Source organism: Sceloporus undulatus, chromosome 9, assembly GCF_019175285.1.
Source record: "Sceloporus undulatus isolate JIND9_A2432 ecotype Alabama chromosome 9, SceUnd_v1.1, whole genome shotgun sequence".
Lineage (NCBI taxonomy): Eukaryota > Metazoa > Chordata > Lepidosauria > Squamata > Phrynosomatidae > Sceloporus > Sceloporus undulatus.
The window spans coordinates 15,092,731-15,113,509 of NC_056530.1; the positions used below are offsets into that span (position 1 = coordinate 15,092,731).

General features: G+C 45.2%; 1 protein-coding gene across 1 annotated transcript in view; it reads right to left on the reverse strand.

Annotated features, from left to right (window-relative positions):
* Positions 1-936: 936 nt before the first annotated feature.
* GRIK3 (glutamate ionotropic receptor kainate type subunit 3) overlaps positions 937-20,779 on the reverse strand; it is a 142,858-nt gene continuing 123,015 nt past the window's right edge. The window contains exons 12-16 of the mRNA XM_042439492.1: positions 15,789-15,907; positions 12,778-12,995; positions 4,913-5,135; positions 2,939-3,189; positions 937-1,605 (exon numbers count right to left, since the gene is read on the reverse strand). Coding sequence (XP_042295426.1) covers positions 1,411-1,605; positions 2,939-3,189; positions 4,913-5,135; positions 12,778-12,995; positions 15,789-15,907 — 1,006 coding nt within the window. The 3' untranslated portion in view covers positions 937-1,410. The remainder of the gene's footprint in view (positions 1,606-2,938; positions 3,190-4,912; positions 5,136-12,777; positions 12,996-15,788; positions 15,908-20,779) is intronic.

A 20,779-nucleotide genomic window follows, 5' to 3' on the forward strand; every position in this document is an offset into this window, starting at 1 on the left:
GGAGTGAAACCCCTTGCCCCATGTTCCTTCAAATGGCAGGCAATGGCAGTCTTTGGTCAATGGGGAGAATAACTCTAGAAGAAAGGAAAAAAGACAACTAAGGGGCCATTCAGCTATGTTTTTCCAATTGCAATGCAATGACTCAAGCTACAGTCCTGGACCAACTTACCTGGGAGTAACCCCTGCCACCCCAAAGACAGACAGACTTATCCTTTGAGTACCTGGGCATACGTTGCACTTCCTAGTGCCACAGACATACTCTGAGATTGACTCGAAATTCAATCCTAACACAGTCCAGCTGTCACTACTGGCCTCGGGGAGCCTTTTGGTCCCATTGCGTGGAATGTCGACCTGTTGCCATATGAAATCCTGAATTTTATCCTCTTCCCAAGACGCTCCTCTGCCAATGTGTCAATGAAGTCGTCGTGTTCTCCTTGCAGGCTTTGCCATTGTTTCCTTTGATATTCTCTCTCCCTTAAGGTCTAGGGTCTTGCAACGTCTGCGTAAGCTACCAGGAGCCAATGGGCAGACGCAAACAAAGAGTAGCCGTTTTAAGGAGATGGCTCTATCTCCCAAGGAGCAAGTAGAAGAGGTACTGACCTCTTCATGGGCTCCTCCTCGTGCATCCCTTCCATGCCTCTCCCTTCCCCTCAATGGGCAACCCAGGGAGCAGGACTTCTATGGCATCTCCTCCTTTTCCCATCCATCCTACTGGAAGGGAGATGCCAGACACCCAGACAAGGTGGGCAACCTGGTGAGACCTTCCTGGAGGAGCTTCCGGAAACATGAGAGTTCAGGACAGCACTGAGGTAACAGGTCGTGGTTTTGCTCCTTCCAGAGAAGGCAGTGGCTTTGACAACGGATCCTCTTCTGATCCTCCCTCCCCAACCCACCGCCCCAAGCCCACGTCCGGTGGGAGCCATAAGAGCTCAGACCGAATGTCCTTTTGTTTATTGCCATACTTTTAAAGGAAGCCTCGGACTCAGGCCTTGGCGAGTTATCTCCCAACCACGTCGGTCTGCTCTCCCCTCCCACCATGTTCGGTTTCTTCCAGTAGTTTGATATGTAAACATCAAGACTTTGGGATGTCTTTTAGGTGAGGAAGAGGAGGAGGAGGAGGATTAGGAGAATTGTAAGCCCAAAGGCTTACTGTGTTGCTTCAACCTTGACTTTAAAACCAGGCAGGTGAGGGTACATAATCCCAAACTGGAGATGACATGACCCTGACTCCCAAGTTCTTGTCACACGATGACTGAAGTTGCATCCAAGGCCATATTTCTAAAAAGGAAACCCTAAGCTGGGCTCTTTCTCTCCTTCCGGGATATGGATGTGCCTTGGCTTCATCTTCTTCGTCTTCCTCTCCCACCCATATCCCGCTAGCCCCCTCCCCAGTTGGCACCCTACATTCTGCTATGGGAACACGGGGGTCAGTCCCGTGTTACAGGTCATGTTGTCCTTGCCAGGGAGTCTCCGGTCATTGAAGGTGTGCATGTTGATCACAGCGTCCGTCTTCACCATGACCGGGGGCTGGGGCTTGTGTTTCACACGCCGGTGGCAGGTGAGTGACAGCCGGATCTCGTCCGCCATGGCACTGCAGAAGGAGCGCTGGAAGGGAGAAGGAAGAGGAAAGAGGGAAATGTTCATTATTGGCTATGGACATCCTTGGGTTGTACTGATCTCAGAGCTAAGGGGGGCAGGTGACCAGAAGATACCTGTCCGGGTGACCAGAAGATACATGTCCTTATGCATCTGTTGAATGGCCAGGGTGCCCAGAAAGCCCTATGGAGAGGTCAGTGTGCCTCAAAGACATTGATTTATGAAAAATAATCAGAATGGATAGTGGAAGATTCTCAATATCATGATTGCTCCACCACCAGCACAACAAAGCATTGCTCAAGGTGCTTGTTTAGACTTTCAGAGTCTAAAGAGAATTGGATCTGGTTATAACTTACATGGGAGATCACAAAGAGAGAGCTCTGGGAATCTCCAGGAAGGGCAGGAAAAGGTTTCTGCTTGCAAACCTGGAGAGCTGCTTCTGCCAATCAAAGTCAAAGGAACTGGGCTAGAAGGACACTCATGGGTCTCTCTCAGTACAAAGGCATCTTCCTATGTGGCTATTTATTTAACTTTGCATGCACAGCCCTTCCATAGAGCTTATTCAGTGTCACTGTCAATGTAATTCAGATGGAGCTATGCCCCATACCCCAGGTTGCCTAAGGAGGATCTCCTGGCATCCATGGAGTTGGGAGGAGACGTGGTTCACTGGGGAGACTCAGGCATACTTAGGCTGGAGGTGAGGAGATAATATAACCAGCCACCATCTAATATCTGAAGGTTTGATGTTCCACTGAAGATGGAAAAGCATTTTCCACTTTTGCAAAGGATAGGGCCCAAACCAATGGACTCAAATTGCAAGACATGAGATTCCAACTAAACCTTAGGAAGAACATCCTGACAGTAGGAGCCGTCAGAAAATGGGACCAACTATCATGGAACTTAATGTGACAAGCCTTTTGCTGGAAATTGGGTGGACCTCTCTCTCAGGGAAGCACTAGTGATGGGATTCCTGCACCAGCAGAAGGTTAGACCCTTCTGATTTTATGATTCCGACTGTTGATTCCTGAGACTTGAAACATGCATGGCATGGATAAACAGGACCATATCTAACCTGGAGAAGAGAAGGCTGAAGGGCTGATATGACAAAGCCATTTTTAACATCTAAAAGGCTGCCAAGTAGCAGATGGAGCCAGCTTGTCTTCTGCTGCTCCAAAGACCAGGACCCAAACCAAACGGCCAGAAAGGAGATTCCACTTAAATACTAGGAATAAGAGGAGCCATTTGACAATGGAACGGGCTACCTTGGAAATCTCTTCCACTGGAAACGCATTAGATGAGTTTTTTACCAATGGAATAGCCTTCCATGACTGTATGACCATACCTGCTCACGCTCTGCAGTTTTGCGCAGCTTGTAGATGAACTCCACCGTGGCCACAAAGATGGAGAGGACCAGGCCAGCCGCCAGGACAATGAAGAGCCCGCCAATGTTCTGGATCCCAAGGGCGCTGGCCTCTTTGTTCTCCTCCTCGGGGCAGCCGTTGCTCCTCCACCATTTGTCCTTCATGGCATGAAGCTTGGCCTCTTCCTGGAGCTGGAGGATGGCGATGGTGATCTTGTCTCGGTAGGGAGAACCTGCGGGTAGGAGAAGCCGAAGAAGAAGGCAAAGACGTCAAGCATGGGACCTGATGCTGTGTGTTTGTGTGTACCTGTGCCTTCAAGCTGCCTGTCAAGTCGTGAATTTCCTAAGGCAAGGAATACTCAGAGGTGGTTTTGCCAGTTCTGATCTCTGAAGTATCACCTAGAGCACCTGGTGGTCTCCCATCCAAGTGCTAACCAAGGCTGACAGTGCACAGGGTCAGGATTTTTTTTATTCCCCACATTACTATTAGTCGATGTTGGCTCCCAAATCTAGCTACACTTAGGTTCAGAAGGTTTGTTTCTGACAAACAACGTAAAAGGTAACTTCCTAACCTGGTTGGAATTCGGGAAGTTACCTTTTACATTGTTTGTCAGAATGAATGAGATATATGTTTAATGGAGGTAGTGTTAGGTTTGTGTTAATTTGGTGGATGTGTGACTTTTATGGCCGTATATGTATATGTAATGTAATATGTATGTTTATGTTTGATGCAACAAGATCAGGTCTCTTGGAAACAGTAACCAGCCTAAACTGACTTCATCCTTAATGTCTTTGATTTACTAGAAAAAGAGCTCTTCCTTGGGTACTAATTTTATCTTCCACTTTTTAATGGGCATGTTTTATACAGCTTTGCTTCTAGTAGGGACAGCTTAATAGCAATTTATTTATTCGCGTATTTATTTGGACATCCCTTGCCCATTCCCCAAAACTGGGACATGAGGAATCTTACAAACTGAAACGAGTGCAACATAGTTTAAAAACCTACAAAAGAGCAACACTAAATGGAATTAAATTATTAACAATAATAAAACAGCTTAAAATGTAGGCTTTAAAGTGATAAAACGCAGCTAAAAGCAACACAATTAAAACAGTACGGCACCCTCTTGGAAACCCCTTCTCACAACATCCTTCATTTTAAGGATAAAGTTTTTGTACACTTTCATCTACAGGTGTTTTTACCTCGTGTTTCTTTTTATCTTCTAAACTGCTTTGAGTCCCATTTTTAGGGAACAGGCAAGGTGTAAGTAAAACTACACAACACAATACAACCTTGGTGTTGGGTGTCTCCTTGTATCACAACAGCAGGTCAAGAGCCCTCCAGTAATTCCAGATACCTGCAGTCTCTTTACAGACATTACAAAGGGGTTGTTTTTGGGCTTTTGGTTTATCCTAATAGAGTAGACCCATTGAATCAATCAAATGGTGAGCCATTTTGTAGGCAAACCCCACTGATTAAATGGAGCTACTGTATTGGAACTAAGAATAGGATCCAGACCTTGATTTTAAAAGCCAATACATTTGTCCCTCCACATTTGCTAGGGTTAGGGGCACAAGACCCCCATGAATATGGGAAAACCACAAAACTATGTTTTTAATTGAAAGGATACCTCTCTAGGAATCTTTAGGTCCTCCAGAGCAACTATGTGGCCAGCATTCAACAGACACTGACCACAGAGTTGCATTGCAGGAGCTACAAAGACCCAGTAGAGTGTCCTCTCTAGGAATCTCTAGCTCTTTCAGTGCAATCAAATCCACAAATATCAAAGCCATAAGTATGGAGGGATGACCCAAGCGGAGGACAGAGCATTGTCTTTAGAGCCTCCATGCCACTGCTGGAGATCAATGGCTTACGGAGTTGTCTTTATCTCCTCCTGCTGCCTCGTTCACCCACCATTGTGCCCTCCTGACCTCCCAAGGTCTCCTGCTGGTCCTCACCCATTGGTGTCCCGATCCCATAGCCTTTGGTGTCGATGAGCCCTCCGATCTGGGTCAGGTTGCAGTTCCTTTGGGTGATGTACTCAATGGTGGTGGACTCCATCAGCAGCGCATAGTCGGAGGTCAAGGTGCGCTGTATCCCTTCCTCGTTGTTCTTCACCAGAGCCGAGGACTTGCTGCTCATGAAGGCCCACATCTTCTCAAAGGTGGAGATTTTGGACTTCTGGAAGTACAGGCCCATGGGAAAAGCAAAGAAAGGGAGGAGGAAAATGACTGAAGAATCAATGAGGCTGAGAACCTCTCCTTCTTTCTCCATCTCTAGTCTGCCTGAAAGTACCAGAGTTCCTCATAGAATCATAGAGTTGGAAGAGACCTCAAGGGCCATCCAGTCTAACCCCATTCTGCCATGCAGGAACTCTCAATCAAAGCATCCCCATTCACAGATGGCCATTCAGCCTCTGTTTAAAGACCTCTAAGGAAGGAGACTCCACTACACTCGGAGGAAGGAGTGTGTTCCACTGTTGAACAGCTCTTACTCTCATGACGTTCCTCCTAATATTGAGGTGGAATCTCTTTTACTACAATTTGCATCTATTGCTCTATTGTGTCCTATTCTCTGGAGCAGCAGAAAACAAGCTTGCTCCATCCTCAATGTGATATCCCTTCAAGTATTTAAACAGAGGTATCATATTGCCTCTTAACCTTCTCTTCTCCAGGCTAAACATCCCCAGCTCCCTCAGTCGTTCCTCATAGGACATAGTTTCCAGACCCTTCACCATTTTAGTCGCCATCCTTTGGACACATGGCTCCAGTTTCTCAACATCCTTCTTGAACTGTGGTGCCCAGAACTGGACACAATATTCCAGGTAGGGCCTGACCAAAGCAGAATAGAGTGGCGCTATTGCTTTCCTTGATCTAAATACTATAATTCTATTGATGCAGCCTAAAATTCTCCTTCATTCAGGAACATTTATTGCCAGCACAAGAAGGACTGTTTCTCCATAAGTGCCAAGGGCACAAGATGGGGTCACCAAAGATCAACATCTGGCCAACCTCCTGTGCAGATAGTCCTGGTTTTTCCCTTGTCCCTGGGCTTATTGCCCGCTACCTCCATGCCACTTGCTCTAGAAGACAAGATGACCAGACTGAGGCTTTTGTACTTTGGAAATGTCATGAGAAGACATGACAATGATGTTTGGGAAGATAGGAGGCATTAGAAAAAGAGGAAGGCTGCATGACAGATGGATGGAAACCATGGCTGATCTGGGTCTGCAAGACCTGAGGGGAATATTGATGCCCAAGATGGCTCTTGGAGGGTTGTCATTCAAATACGTCAAAGCTGACTTGACACCAAATAACAACAGCAAATCTTAACTTGATAAGTCTGGTGATGCTCATCAAGTCTGTGAACCTGTTCACCCTAATAGACAAACATTTCCAATTATAGCACTGATGTTCAAATAGAAGTATGAATATTCATTTTTATGCAGCAGCCTCAAGGTAAATGTCTACAAAATTAATTATTGGATGTTTTAATAAGTAATAATATTCTTAATGATTCTCCTGAGCATATGTTTCTATGGGATTTATTTATCCCTCTTACAATTGTTGATTTAAAAATAATGATGAAAGCTGAATGAGACAGTGAGGAGATCAATGTTGGACAGAGGAAAAACAGCCAAGAGCACCATTTCACAACCCTCATGCGACATCTTGTTGCACCATGGAGCTGAGAGGACAGCCCTGGTGACCCCTCAATGGCCATATCTATTGCAAAAGGATGGCCAGGGTGGCCAAAGTGTGTATAGCCAGGAGATATGAATGCACCCCTTTCCTCAAATGGGTTTTTGGGGGGCAGAATTGGAAGTTTCTGGGGGAGGGAGAGTGCCACATCTGTGTGCTTCTTACGGTGATTTGGGAATTGTCTGCCGAAAAGTGTTTCTTGAGTGAAGTCGAAGGCTTTCACGGCCGGCATCCATAGATTTTTGTGGGTTTTCCGACTATGTGGCCATGTTCTAGAAGAGTTTATTCCTGACATTTCACTAGCATCTGTGGCTGGCATCTTCAGAGAATGCATTCTCTGAAGATGCCAACCACAAATGCAGGCGAAACATTAGAAATAAACTCTTCCAGAACATGGCCACATAGCCCGAAAAACTCACAAAAACCAATGTTTCTTGAGTGTTGAGAAATCCAGGAATGATCAGGATCTTCACAATTGAGGACTCTCGACTCAAAATTTCCATGTGGCTCTTTTGCACAGAAAGCGGCATATTCCTGCAGCATTTTCCGTGCAGAGAAGTATTACTTTTTCCAAAGAAAATGCTGCTTTCTGTGCCAAAATACCCCATGCAATTTTTGCACACTGTAAATAGCCTTCAAAAACTGTACAGTTTCTCACAGCAAGAAGAAAATCATGGAAGACACATAAGAAAATCTTAAGCTACACCTCCTTTACTCTGTCCCGTCTTGATGCTGAATGTCCAAGCTTTGAACATCTAAACATTGGTATATATGTGTGTATATGTATGTATATCATGGACACATGATGTTTCCATTGTCATAAAAAGTCATTTACGGTCCAATGGAAAAAAAGCATCTCCAATTAGGGCTAGGCTTTGATTACATGCAAATTAAACTCCCACTTTCTTATTGCCACAACACTTCGGAGCAGGGATCTTCCCTTTCTTTTTTCCCTTTCTTTAATAACCATATTAGTTGTCAAATGTCCACTGTAATTGCTTGCCATTAAAAGCTAACAGTCAATAATACAGCAGGCAATTAACAGCATCAGCTTTTGAAGTTAATCAGGTATCTGTCATGTATTGATTTAAGTGCCAAGCGGCGATTTTTAAAAAAAGAAAATCAAACAGAAGATTTATTGAGAGGCTGCACCCTTTGTTACATAAGGATTGGATGTTATAAACATACTCTGGGGTTGGTTTTTTCTTTCTCTCCTTTTTTGCAAGTGAATAGCAGTATAAATGGGTTGTTTTGTTCAAATTAATAGAAGCGTCTTGCAATAAGCAGCCGTTTCATAGGCAGCCCATCTGCTAATTTTGGCATCCATTCCCCCTTTGGTGGCAAATAGACCCTCGGCACAGGTTGCCAGGAAACCCTGCTGCAAGTGTAAAATTCTTTCCTTTGCAAAAATGCCACCCCTTGCATTGAGAAGCCTAACAACCTTCAAGCAAAAGCATCATATCACGGAGCCAGAAACGCACAGGTTGTCGGCAGAAATCTGGCCAAAAAGACACTCTGCCCGACAGGGAATCTCTAGTGTTGGCCCTAAACTAGTCACTTCCTACGCCGTGTCTTTTTCGGGGCAGAGGAAGCTATCCTGGTTATCCACAGCAGCTAAAAAGACAAAATGACTGGAGGAATCTAGGCCAGCAATTTGTTGGTCAGCAAAGTGGTCCAAGGAGTAGGACCCACCAGAGAGAAAGCCCTGTCTCCGGTGCTGGACCATCTAACCAGCCTGGATGGGCCACTGAAAAGAGTCTGTATGGTTTCTTATGGGCTCTGGTAGCCCTTCAGCTCACCTGGATCCAATGTGCTAAGGTCAAAACCAAGGGCATAATTTGGCTTTGCCTGCACTGGCCAGGATTCCTCATGAGCAGCCCAGAGTATCCTGGCCCCATACCTGCCCCCATTACCTCTCCCTCCATTTCCATAGGGAGGTGGCTGTCTGCAGGGTTATCCCAGAGGTCCACTCAGTGCCTATGTGGCCACCATGGGTCACTCACTTCTGAGTTCAGAACAAGGCATGACCACACTTCATGCTGACCTCAGAGTGAGTGACCTGTAGTGGACATCCCAGGCAGCCCAGCAGAATACCCAAGCGGACAGATTTCCAAGGACATGGACATGGAAATGGTGGGTTCTGGATCTGTCTGGAAGATCTGGAGCAACAGGAGAGTTTTTTAAAACTTTGTGTTAATGTTGTTCTTCCTTGGTTCTGGTATGGAACATGATGGCGGTCATCTGGACTGTCCGCACCGGAACCAGGGCTTGGGACATGCATGATCCAAACAGGATGATGCCAGAATGAGGGGGGAAGGAGACAAGACCATAGTCAGGTTTTGGGATCCCTTCCACACACCTTGGGCCCAGGTAAATTGTCCTGGTGTCCCCCTCTCCCATTGTCTCTGGGAATAATACACCAAAATTAAGGAATAAACGAAGGAACTAATTTCATTTAGGAAGTAAAAGGAGGAGGAGGATTGGACACCATCGTCGTCATCATCATCATCATCATCATCAAACAACCAGACATCACACACAGATACTAATTTAATTCAAATAAATATTTTCTCTTCCCTAGCCATGAAGGAAAGGAAGATAGATCGATTGCCCGAAGACAACGCAACACACCCAACCATCAAGAAACCCAGGAAACCAAAACAACAGTAAGCGATCATGAATAAAAGATAGATATTTTTTCCCACTGAAGGAGCGAGCCTGAAAAACGCCTGAAGATACTTGAGAAGGATAAAGGAAAGGTTTTTGATGAACAAAGGAGAAGAGAAAGGAATGGGACTCGAAGGTAAGACCACCTCCTCCACCCAAGGCCACAACCCAATACTGAAAGTTTAATACACTTCTCTCTTGCTATAGAACAATGTAATGACTGAAAGGAAGAGGAACTTTCTCTCTCTCTCTCTCTCTCTCTCTCTCTCTCTCTCTGTGTGTGTGTGTGTGTACAATACATAATTTCTCCACAAAATAAATGATAGGAGAGCCTCTGGTAAGATGTGTCCTTGTATTAGAAGGTGCACTTTCGTTCAACCCCACTTCCATCTCCTCCTTCAATATGGATCCATTCGCAGTAATGAAACTGACAAGATGCTAATCCCCTTGAAGATGATCCCAAAGCCCACATGAAATATTGCCCAGGGTCCAGCCTCATTTCAGTTCCATTTGGAGGGAAGCCAACCCAGGAAGCACCGGAACCAGCCCAAAAAGGATGAATTTGGCTTTGCTTTTTGTCCAAATCCAGAGCATAACCCTCCTTCACAGATTATGGAAAGCACTTGAGTGCATGTTCCACATCTCTTTGCATCAACTGTGAAGCCAAAATGCAGTGGCCATCATGTTCTGGGGTGTGTGTTTTAGGGACTATCTATCACAACCTACACTCATTTCCAGTTTGTTTTTGAATTCAGTTCAAGGTATTGGTCCAATCCTTTACCAGGAAAGAATAGACAGCTAAAGTACTCCTGGTAGATGGCCATCCAAAACTCTGCTTAAAAGCCTTCCGAAAGAGAAGGCCCATTAAACTCTGTGGAAGCCCATAGTCCACTCTCAAACAGCTCTTGATGGTCCAAATGGTTCTTCCCAATGTTTAGGTGGAATCTATTTTCTTAAATTGGATCATATCCTACCTTTTGGAGCAGCAGAAAATAGGCTTGCTTCATCTCTTGCATCAGTGCTTCTCAGGATTATCATATATGGAGGTGTGGGTGGGATATTCCTCCTCCAATGTGCCAATGAACCACCATTAAATTTGTGCGCAAGAGATACAATAGTTTTTTCTTCCGTGGAAAATGGTCCAGGACCAGGAGCCAATGGCACAGGAGCCAGAATGTTCCAGGGACCACCGTTACTTGGCATTGGACTATTCTCTATGGCTTCCCTCAATTTATGTAAAGATGGCTCTCACTATCCTTCTCTTTCTCCAGGATAAATCACCTTCAGCTCTCTAAAGCTGCTCCCCATAAGGCTTCATTTCCAAACCGCTGACCATCTTGGCCACCTTCCTCTGGACAATTTGTCTATGTCCTTCTTTAAAAAATGCTGCCCAGAACCAGACAAAATTTGGGGTTGGTGGGCTCGGGAAAAAGGATGGGGTGCAAAGATATCCAACAATCTTGGGCTGCATCCACACTGGAGAAATAACCTAGTTTGGCACCGCTTTTCAGCATCCTGGCTCAAGGTTATGGGATTCTGGGAGTTAGAGTATGTTGTGGGGTCCAGAGCAGAGTGCCCTGGCTCAAGGCTATGTGCTCCGCTATGGGCCCACAAAAAACTCCAACTCCCAGAATTCCATAGCCTTGAGCCAAGATGCTGAAAAGTGGTGCCAAACCAGGGTATTTCTCCAGTGTGGCTGCAGCCCTGCTTTTAATTTTAAATAATTTCTGACTTCCCTGGGAAGATTGCGCTTGTTCCCTTTGACTCGCAATCTGTCTCCCCGCTATTGCGCCGTATGGAAAGAAAGTGAAGCAGCCCTTCCTCGGTTTGTTGCACAGCCCATTTTCAAAAATACATGAAAAGGGGGTGCGTATGTTGGTTGTCTCCCCTCTCACTTAACATTCATTCCTCAAATTTAATTGGCAAAGATGGATCTGGTTTTTGAAAGAGGGGATAATCCCTTGGCAAGGCACAGCCTACACACTCCCACACACAAAGACACACACAACATACACACACAATCACAGGCTTCCTCGCTTAATAACCACATTCGCCCAGAAAGACATTTTTAAAGCCTTTCTAAGTCTCTTAATTAATTTCCGAATCTTAAACAGCATTGTGTAAAGAGAAGGAAATTTTTAAAAAGGAGGGAGGAATATAGTATCTTCTATTATTATTATTATTATTATTATTATTATTATTATTATTATTATTATTATTATTTCCAACCAGCTGCCTCAATTAATTTAAGTTATTTTCAGATTGTGGGAATTAGCATAAGCCCTTTTCATGGGATGGTTTGGTTGGGAAAGAATAGGGTTGGCAAGGTCCACTGATGATGACAATGATGACAATGATTATTATTATTATTATTATTATTATTATTACATCATCGTCATCATCATGCCACCTTTTTCACACTTTGGGACTTAAGCCAGCTTTGTTGTTGTTGTGTGCCTCCATGTTGTTTCTGATTTATGGCAACCCTAAGACAAACTTATCATGAGGTTTCCTTGGCAAGATTTCTTCATTGCCATTGCCATCCCCTGAGGCTGAGAAAGTGTGACTTGCCCAAACTCAATGGTTTTTTATGCATGAGCAGAGAACTGAACCCTGGTCTTCTGACTACAGATTTAAAAAACAGTTTAAACAGTTAAAAAAAAACAGATTAAATTATTTAAAAAATTAAAAGCAGTTTAAAAAAAATTGCTGGAATTTTATATCACCATTTAATTATGTAACTTTATGCACATTTAGCTAAGTAGCAGATAGGCTATGCAACCCTGTTAGTGAATTGTGAAGATGGGCATTGGGACACCAGCAAGAATGCCCAATGAACATTAGGACCAATGCACATTAGTTGCGATGTGCACTGGTGTGCGATGTACATCAATACGCAATGCACACCAGTGTGCGATGTGCACCACCGCACAATGTGCACTGGTATGCAATGCACATTGGTATGAGATGCATATTGGTGCATGATGTGCAATGCACACTGGCACACAATGTGCATTGCCCACTTTGCCCACTCTGCTGTATAGTAACGTAACAACAGCCCTCTACTGGATACAGATCTTACAAAACTGACCCAGCAGAAATAAGTCCACTTAAGTCCTCCACAGGATTCTGGCCATCCACCAGAACAACAACAAAACCTGTGCCTCTTGCACATCTAAAAGAGAGTTGACAGTGACACGCTCCAGCTGCCCCACAATTGTTCCCGTGGCACAGCTCTGCCCATATCCTTCCCCAAACATTTCTGGACAGACAAAGAAGAGATGGGAGACCCTCTGCCACTTCCAAGGAAAGGGAAAGGAAGGAGGGGCGCAGCCATCTCTGAGCTCCTAGGCTTCCCCTCCAAGGTCTTGCCATGATTAATGCTCCTTCACCCACCAAAGACCTCTTTCCAGTTCTGCCCAGAGACTGGGATCGAAAAAGCTGCATAATCTCACCTTGAAGAAGGTCATGGTGGCCCCGTCCCTCACGGCACCGTACTCAATTTTGGTTTGCTTGGCCAAGTCGTCGGCCGAGTCGATGGGGGACTCCATCCTCTCGACGGTCAAGAAGGCGGCCAGGTTCGCCGTGTAGGAAGAGATGATGATGAGGGTGAAAAACCACCAGATCCCTCCAATGATGCGAGTGGAAAGCGCCTTTGGCATCAGCTCAGAACCTGGAGAAGAAAATCAGGAGGAGGAAGAAAAAGAGGAGGAGAGGGAAAGAATGTGAATTGCTTGCACTTTAAGACTAAAGAGCCAGATCTTGCTTATGGCTGGACTATAAAAACTCCTGCAGACAATGCGAAGCCATTTTTAAAGCATGGAAATTAGCCATTAGGCAGTGGCGCATGGGGAAAACATGTGCAATTCCTTTCTTCGACTCGGCGGTGCACCTGGAAGTCCCACCCGGTTCCTGCTGACCTTGGGCACAGACAGCAATTTATGGGGAACTTTCAAGCCGCAGTAATTAACTAAGCGGCTTTTATGCGATTTAAATAGCAAGCCGTTTGTGAACCTTTACGAGTGTTTTGTTCTACCGTTTAAAATTAAAAGGGGCACTTCTTTTATACAGATTGTTTTTCAAAAAGGGCTCACTCTAGGGAAATTCTTCAAATACACAAGCGTGTGTGTGCGTGTGCAGTGTGCGTTTTAAGTACCCAGTCGCACGGAAGAGAAACGACCAAGGCTCCAAATAGCAGCTGGAGAGAAGAAAATATCATTTCAGCAAAAGGTGTTGCAGGCCTACAATGACTTTGAGCCAAAAGGAAGGAAGGTCATTAAGGGCCAATTGGATTTTTAAAATAAAAAATTACTGGTGCTGAATTAAAAATACAGGAGGAGGTGCATTTGGGAGCTACTCTCAGCTAAGGAAATATTTCATCCTTGGTGGAAAAGTTATCTTTTGACACATTGGGCCACCCCATGAAAGAAATGGCTGGCTACTATGACAAGAGGTGGGTCGGTTGGACCATTTCCATTAAAAAGAAAACTAGCATTTTGCACAGAAAACAACGCATCTTCTGCAAAATGAGCATCTTCTGAGCAGAACTGCTTTTGTACCAAAGAACAGGTTTTGTTTTTTTCAAATGGTTTTTTCATCAAAAAATGGGTTTTAAAAAATCATAGAAAAATGCACAAAAACCTCTTGAAATTCTACTCCCAGCAGAAGGTGCATTTTTCATGCAGAATAAGTCCTGACCTGCAAATCATCTCACTTTCCTAGAAATCTCCTCTTCTGGATTTTCTGACACTGGGGAAACCCATTTTCCAAACCTTTTTGGGATGTTTTCAGAGACATGCCTCTGGCGACACAGAAAAGAAAGTTCCTCTCACGGACTTGGAAATCTTGGTCATGTCCCCAGAGTTACTAGTTTCCCAAATTCCAGGAATGCCAACCACTAAACCACTCCTAGGTTCCACCTGGAGCCTTTTTGGGCCTAATATACTCTCTCCTTGGGGTGGCTGGTGTATCTGCTGCTATGAAAGCTATGAATCCATTGCCATTTTATGGCTGGTCCAGGTTGCAAGGAACCATTTGGGAACTGGGCCACACTCATTCCCAACAGAGGTAGCATCCATACAACCTGGAGTAGTTTCAGGTCAGGAATGCCGAATAGACCCATAGTTGTGGGGATGGGGATTCCTTTCTTGGCTTCATGACTGCTCATCCCACAGCTGCCTGCAAGGAATGGGAACTATCCTGGTCCTGAATCTCCATCAGGAAGAACAGGGTCCAGCTACCATACTACCTGGAGCATCAGAGGGAAGAGCAGCTTTAAAACACAGCATGCATGTGTGGCGCATGCAGATTTATTTATTTTTTGGACCAAAAACAGCAACCCCTGCACAGAACGCAGAAAACGCTGTTCTCTGTGGGAAAATGAGCTGCGCACAATTTTTATATGCAAAATACAGAACTGCAAAGATCTTAGTCGATCCAGGATATTCCCCTCATCACAGTTCCCTAACTCTCGGAAACCCACTATTCCTCCAGGGATTGCAATATCTGCAAACACTTTCTTCTTTTGTGAAGTCGAAGGCATCCATATTTTTTTTTGTGGGGTTTTCGAGCTACATGGCCACATAGCCCAGAAATCCCACAAAAAACTTCCTTCCATCCTTCCAGTGATAGGCCCTCCATCTGTTTCTGCTGCCTCTCAAGAGCCTTCTGCCCCAAATCTTGCCATGAAGGGACCCTGAACAACCCAGAAAGCAGAAGCAAATCTCTGGGTTGCTACAGAATTACCAGGGGGAGGCTGCATCCACACTGGAGAAATAACCTGGTTTGGTACCGCTTTAACTCTACTGGCTCGAGGCTATGTAATTCTGGGGTTCAGAGTTTGTGTGTGGGACCCCACAACATACTCTGACTCTCAGAATTCCATAGCCTTGAGCCAGGATGCTGAAAAGTGGTGCCAAACCAGGTTATTTCACCAGTGTGGATGCAGCCTGAGTTGCAAGCAAGGCAATCAGCTTCCACTCCCGATGCCCCCGGCGCTGTGCATAAAGTTGTCAGAGAAGAAAGAAGAGAGGCAAGGAGGAAGATAGAGAATGAAAGAGAGAAGGAAAGAGAGAGAGATCAGGCGCGGCACCTAAAAGGCCTCTGCAGCGGAGGAGAGACAAAAGCCGCTCTCAACAAGCACTCCTGTAATTGTTAGGAGACAAACTCCGCCGTTTCAAAACCAATGTCTTTGCTTGTCAAGGTGTGATGACAGAAACTCCTTTCCACTTGCTCAGCCGCCTCTCGACAAGGAGGGAAGGAGGCACAACATCATTTTTTCTTGCTCCAAAGATTGGCGGTTGCTTTTTTTAAAACTATGTTTATCTTACACTTGTCAAGAAGGGAGAGACACGCGCCATGCATGCGCAGGTACATACCAACCAAAGTGGGACGCAAAGGCGGTGGGTCTTTTTTGCTTCCAGAGAAGGTGAAATGGATTACTATGCCTAAAGGAAGGGGATCATACCTTGCTGCATCAGGGATCCCATCCCAAACCAGAAACTATTGAGGAGGGTGAAGTTGTTCTCCACGACGTCGGACCCTGGGTTGCAAGGATGGGCATCATACCATTCATAAGGGCTGAACCTGGAAAAATTATGGAGGAGAAACTCAGTAAACCAGATGAGAATCTTAACATGTGGGATGAAGGTGAGAAAGGGGCACAAATCCTACATTGTGATTGTATAGAATAAATCTACACTCATGTACTTACATGACAGTTGGGCTACACTATCCTTCTGCTGGATATGGCCATTGTACAACCGATGGTCTACCTCAGCAGTGTCCAAACTCTGGCCCTCCAGGTGTTTTGGACTTCAGCTCCCAGAAGCTTCAGCCACCTTGGCCAATGGTTTGGGATTCTGGGAGCTGAAGTCCAAAACACCTGGAGGACCAGAGTTTGGATATTGCTGGTCTACCTGCTTCTTGTCCCCTTGCACAGTGGGGAAATCATGCACAAGGGGTGCCTTTGCAGTCCCAGGGATTAAGTGAGACATCGGAGGCACTGACCAATAGCCACATAACATCTACAAATGTACCACTGCATGCCTTGAAACCACTTACTGTAGTTTGTCCCATCTAGAGTAAGTGCATTGCACCAGTGTGCCTGCTTCTCCTCCCCTTATCCAGTCTCCAAAGAGGGGTCCAAAGTGACCCTTGTCTTTGGTATCCACTCCAGCTTTCTCTATCCCCGGCTGGAATCCTATTTGTTGCATGTCAAAAGTTCCCTTGAGCTTGTAGTTGTCCTTTTTTTGGCCCTTGAGCAGTGAAACATCATCAGCTTATGGCTGTGTAAGAGTTCCACAAAGCTCACTGTTTCACATGGTCCTCTTGCTAGACTCAAATGAAGTAGACCCATTCAGCAAACTGAATTTCCCTATATACTGACTCACCACTGAGTGAATGAATCACCTCTCACTGGGACCAACCCACAGCATCACAGCCCTGCTGTTTCCTATTCTTGGATAGCGCATGCCTACTTGTCAGTGCCATCATGTCCTACTGATGTTCACCAGGATTGCAGAAGCAGCCTCAATGCATTATTCTCAAGGGGTCTTGCAACCACTCGGAGGAGGACTCTTTAGGAAGGTGCACAAGGGGCTAGTAAATCTGCACAAGGGGCTAGCAAATGCCTTCCTCCTGGGCAGCCCAGGGGCCTCGAAAGAAAAATGCATGGGTGCAATCTTGTTGAAAGAACTTCTCATTTTGGTTCCTTCTTTCTCCTTCTACTGTTCCAAAGCTCCCTTCCCAGGACATAGAGGAAGGGAGGGATAGAGAGAAAGAGAGAAAGAAAGAGAAGCACTGAGTGAGGCTTTCAAGTTTGTGGAAGCAAAGAAAAGGCAGGCAAGAGGTCATCTCAAGGGAGCGAAGAGAGGCCCGCTTCGGTTTCCAAAGGTCCTGCATTTTGCAAGATGACTAAATTAAATTAAATGCAGCATAATTAGTGTAATTGCTTTGGAACCAAACAAATTAATTATCCTCTCTGCTTCTCCCTCCAGAAATCCCAACAGCTTTCTAGCAGCCCTGTCTTTTCCATGCCACAGCCAGCCTCCAAGTGAAACTAAGACTGTGGAATAAAAATGTTTTAATAAATGGAGGAGGAAGGGGAGATAGCCTTCATATATTTTATCATTTCCAGTCGTTCTGTCTCATCATATTATCAGCTATCACTGCTGTTTGTCAGCTATCACTGCTGTGAATGTATTTCATTGTTTGCATCATTGCATGATTATTTTTTAATTGCTGATTTTATTGGATCTCTTTCAACTATACACTGCTTGCATATGGTTGCTGTTGTTTTAATAAATGGAAAGTTTTTTTAAAAGTGTCCAAATTCAATGGTTTCCACTTAAGTAGAGCAGACACCAGGCTCTTTCATTAGAAAAAGGAGGGGAGCAGGTTGGTTTTGTCCAGACAAAACAGAGGGAAAGTTTTTGACGAAATGGATGCTAAGGGACTGAGTTGAGCCACGCATCCAACTCCCAGAACTGCTCAAATGCAAAACTTCAGGCCTGTGCATGTCTCTGTGTGTATGTGTGTGTATATATATATTAAACCCTAGGATGTGGTCCTGAGCAGCCTGCAATTAAACCTCATCCGTAACTCCATTGCCTTGGCTGCAGCTACAAAGCCGTGGAAGGCAAAAGGGCCCACCTGGAAGACTTTATTCACTGCCTCTAACCTGGATGACATTTGGTGGAATCAGCAGCCTCGACATCCACCAGCTTCAAAGCCTTAATAGAAACTCTGATGGATCAAACAAAAACCCCATTTCTGGTCTCCAAACAGCCACGGGGCTGGTTTGAAACATCAGACAGTGACCTATGAGGGAGCTGAGAGAGGCCATTACATGGCAGGGAAGAGGGACTTGGGCATGTTTCAAGGGGAATTTGCACCTTTGAATTAAGCTGTGCCCATTTTGGCAACATTTCCCTCTCAAGATAAAATCCTGGAGCCTGGTGAAGGGTCAAGATCGATGGGGGGAATGCTCTGTTAGATCTGGATCATTTCCCATTCCTGGAGCCCTTCATGTGTCCGCTTTCCCCCAACACAACCTTTGTACAACCTTCATTAGGCAGAAGGTCAGGTGTTGTTGAGAAGGAGAACAGGTTGTACATGAAAGGAAGGAAAGGAGATCGTTTTTTTTGCAGGAAAGGCTCCCATTATGGGACTGTTAATTGGAAAGGGGCCCAGGGGAAAATAATCCTTTGTGAGTCCTCAAGCTCTGGGTGCGGAGAGGATTGGGAAAAAAATATATCCATGACTTATAGGTTATTTGGTTTGGCAATTTGTACAAATAGCATTCTCAAAAAAAAAGAAAAGAAAAGAAAAAGGTAATATCCACGAGAGTGAATGGAAAGACGAGGGGTGAAATTAAATAAAAGGATGAAAAGGATGGATTAGATCTCTTTGCAAACAGAGGCTGCGATTCAGTCATTGTCCCTGAGCAATATCCTTCCTGCAGCTTGGCCTCTCCTTGTCTTCCCAGAGACAGACAGAGGAGGCGCTACTGATGCTGTAAAATTGAATGCAATCCCACCTCCATCTCTACTAAAAGGGTTTCAAAGATGCTGTATCACTTCCAAATAAAATGGGAAGTGGGAGGCTCTGAATGCTTCCCTCGGAGCCTTGAAGGCAGTACATGCAGAGGAATCACGCTGATGCCTTCTTCCCCGGCAGAAGCAGTCAGGCATTTTTGTCTGTTGCAGAACATCCTGATTCAGTTCAAGGTTGTGGATGAATGCAGGATCTTGGCCAGTTAATATTTCTTTTGAATGTGTATGTGTGTGTTTATGCACTTTTTGTAACCCGCCTTGATCCTTTTGGAAAAGCGAGATACAAATAAAATCTATTATTCTTATTCTTTCTTATTGTTGACCATGGACCAGTTGGGACAGTCTCTTGCATTTGGGCCTCTCTTGCAGGATGAGGCCTCTGTTCCTTGGATGCTGGGCTGGCTCTGCTCAAAGTTGGTTAACGTGTTTCTTAAACTTTCCTCCTTTGAAAGTCTCCGTTCAGCCACTCCAGATGTGTTGGGACTAGTAAACAAAGAGCAAGCCTGCTCCCTGCAGAGCCCATTTGGAGAAGGGCATTAGGCGAAATGAGGGTATTAGGCACTAAGCTCAGGTAATCGCCTCCGAATGTCGGAAGGGCCCTAGGGAACCAGGCAAAGGGACGCCACAAGCGGAGCATCATTGGGAGGCTAATGGGGGGTCAGGCTATTGCTGCTATTCTGCTCTGTTGCTCTCTTCTTTTCCAGTCTGGACCAGCAGTTGCAAAAACAGCCTGGAAGCTGAACCCCAGTGGCCTGGCAGACCGGTCTACGAATTATTTGTTATTAACCCAGCTCAGCAGCAAGGAGGCAGGGAGAGATTAAGCCATTTAGTGCTTTAGCGTTTAGCAGGCTGCTTAATGCTCCAGCGGCAATGTCCCCTCTGCCTCTCTCTTCCCCCTCAATAGCCCTACAATCGGCCCCAGTCTGCAATAGCCAACCCTGCTGCAAAGTATCTGACCCCCTTTTTGCTTATTTTGTTCTTTCACACAAGAATGAGCCATTTCAAAAGATTTCTCACCCACTGGGAGAGATTATGAAAGTTTATGTCAATTTTTCCCCCTGATGATTCCTTGCACTCTGCATGTGTTCGTGGAATCAGTTTGTCTCTGCCAAAAAGTACCCTCTTTGCATGTGCAAAAGGGGGAGGGGGGAACCAATCCTGAATTTTTGCACCAATAGCAAGAGATCCATACACACCAAAAACGGTATATGACCTAAATCTATTCTATTGCTCCTGACTAGAATAGATTCACTCTGAATCTGAAGCCACCTGCATTCATAGCAGTTAGTAGCACACTTTTTATAAGGTATTTTCATTTCAGAGCAATGGTTTCTCCCTGAGATTCCTCCTCTTGTTCTGAAGCTCAGAAAAGAAAGTCCAAAGATCTGGGAAGCCAGGGACAGAACATACAGCTTTGGAGAAGTAGAAGAGGCAGCAGGAAGAAACTGGCCAAGCCAGGCTCTATTGCTTGTGTGAATGTGTCTGTGTGTTTGGGTATCCAATGGCCATATGACTATTTTATGCCACTTTGGCCAGCTGCCCATTTGTTGTTATTGTGTGCCTTCAAGTAATTTTCAAATTATGATGGCCTTAAGGCAAACCTATCATAGGGGTTTCTTGGCAAGATTTGTTCAGAGGTGGTTTGCCATTGCCTTCCTCTGAGGCTGAGCGATATGACTTTCCCAAGGTTTGCCAGTGGGTTTCCATGGCCAAGTGGGGATTTGAACCCTGATCTCAAGAGTTGAAGGCCAACCCTCAAACTATACACTACCAAAAAGGAAACTCCAAGCATCCAGGGCCTTGGAATAAGTGTCAGGTAGAGCTGGTCCTGATAAGAAACCCTCCTCCGCAGAGAACCAAGGCTGAGATGAGGGCAGAGAAGAAGGGGGTGGAAGGCGCTTAG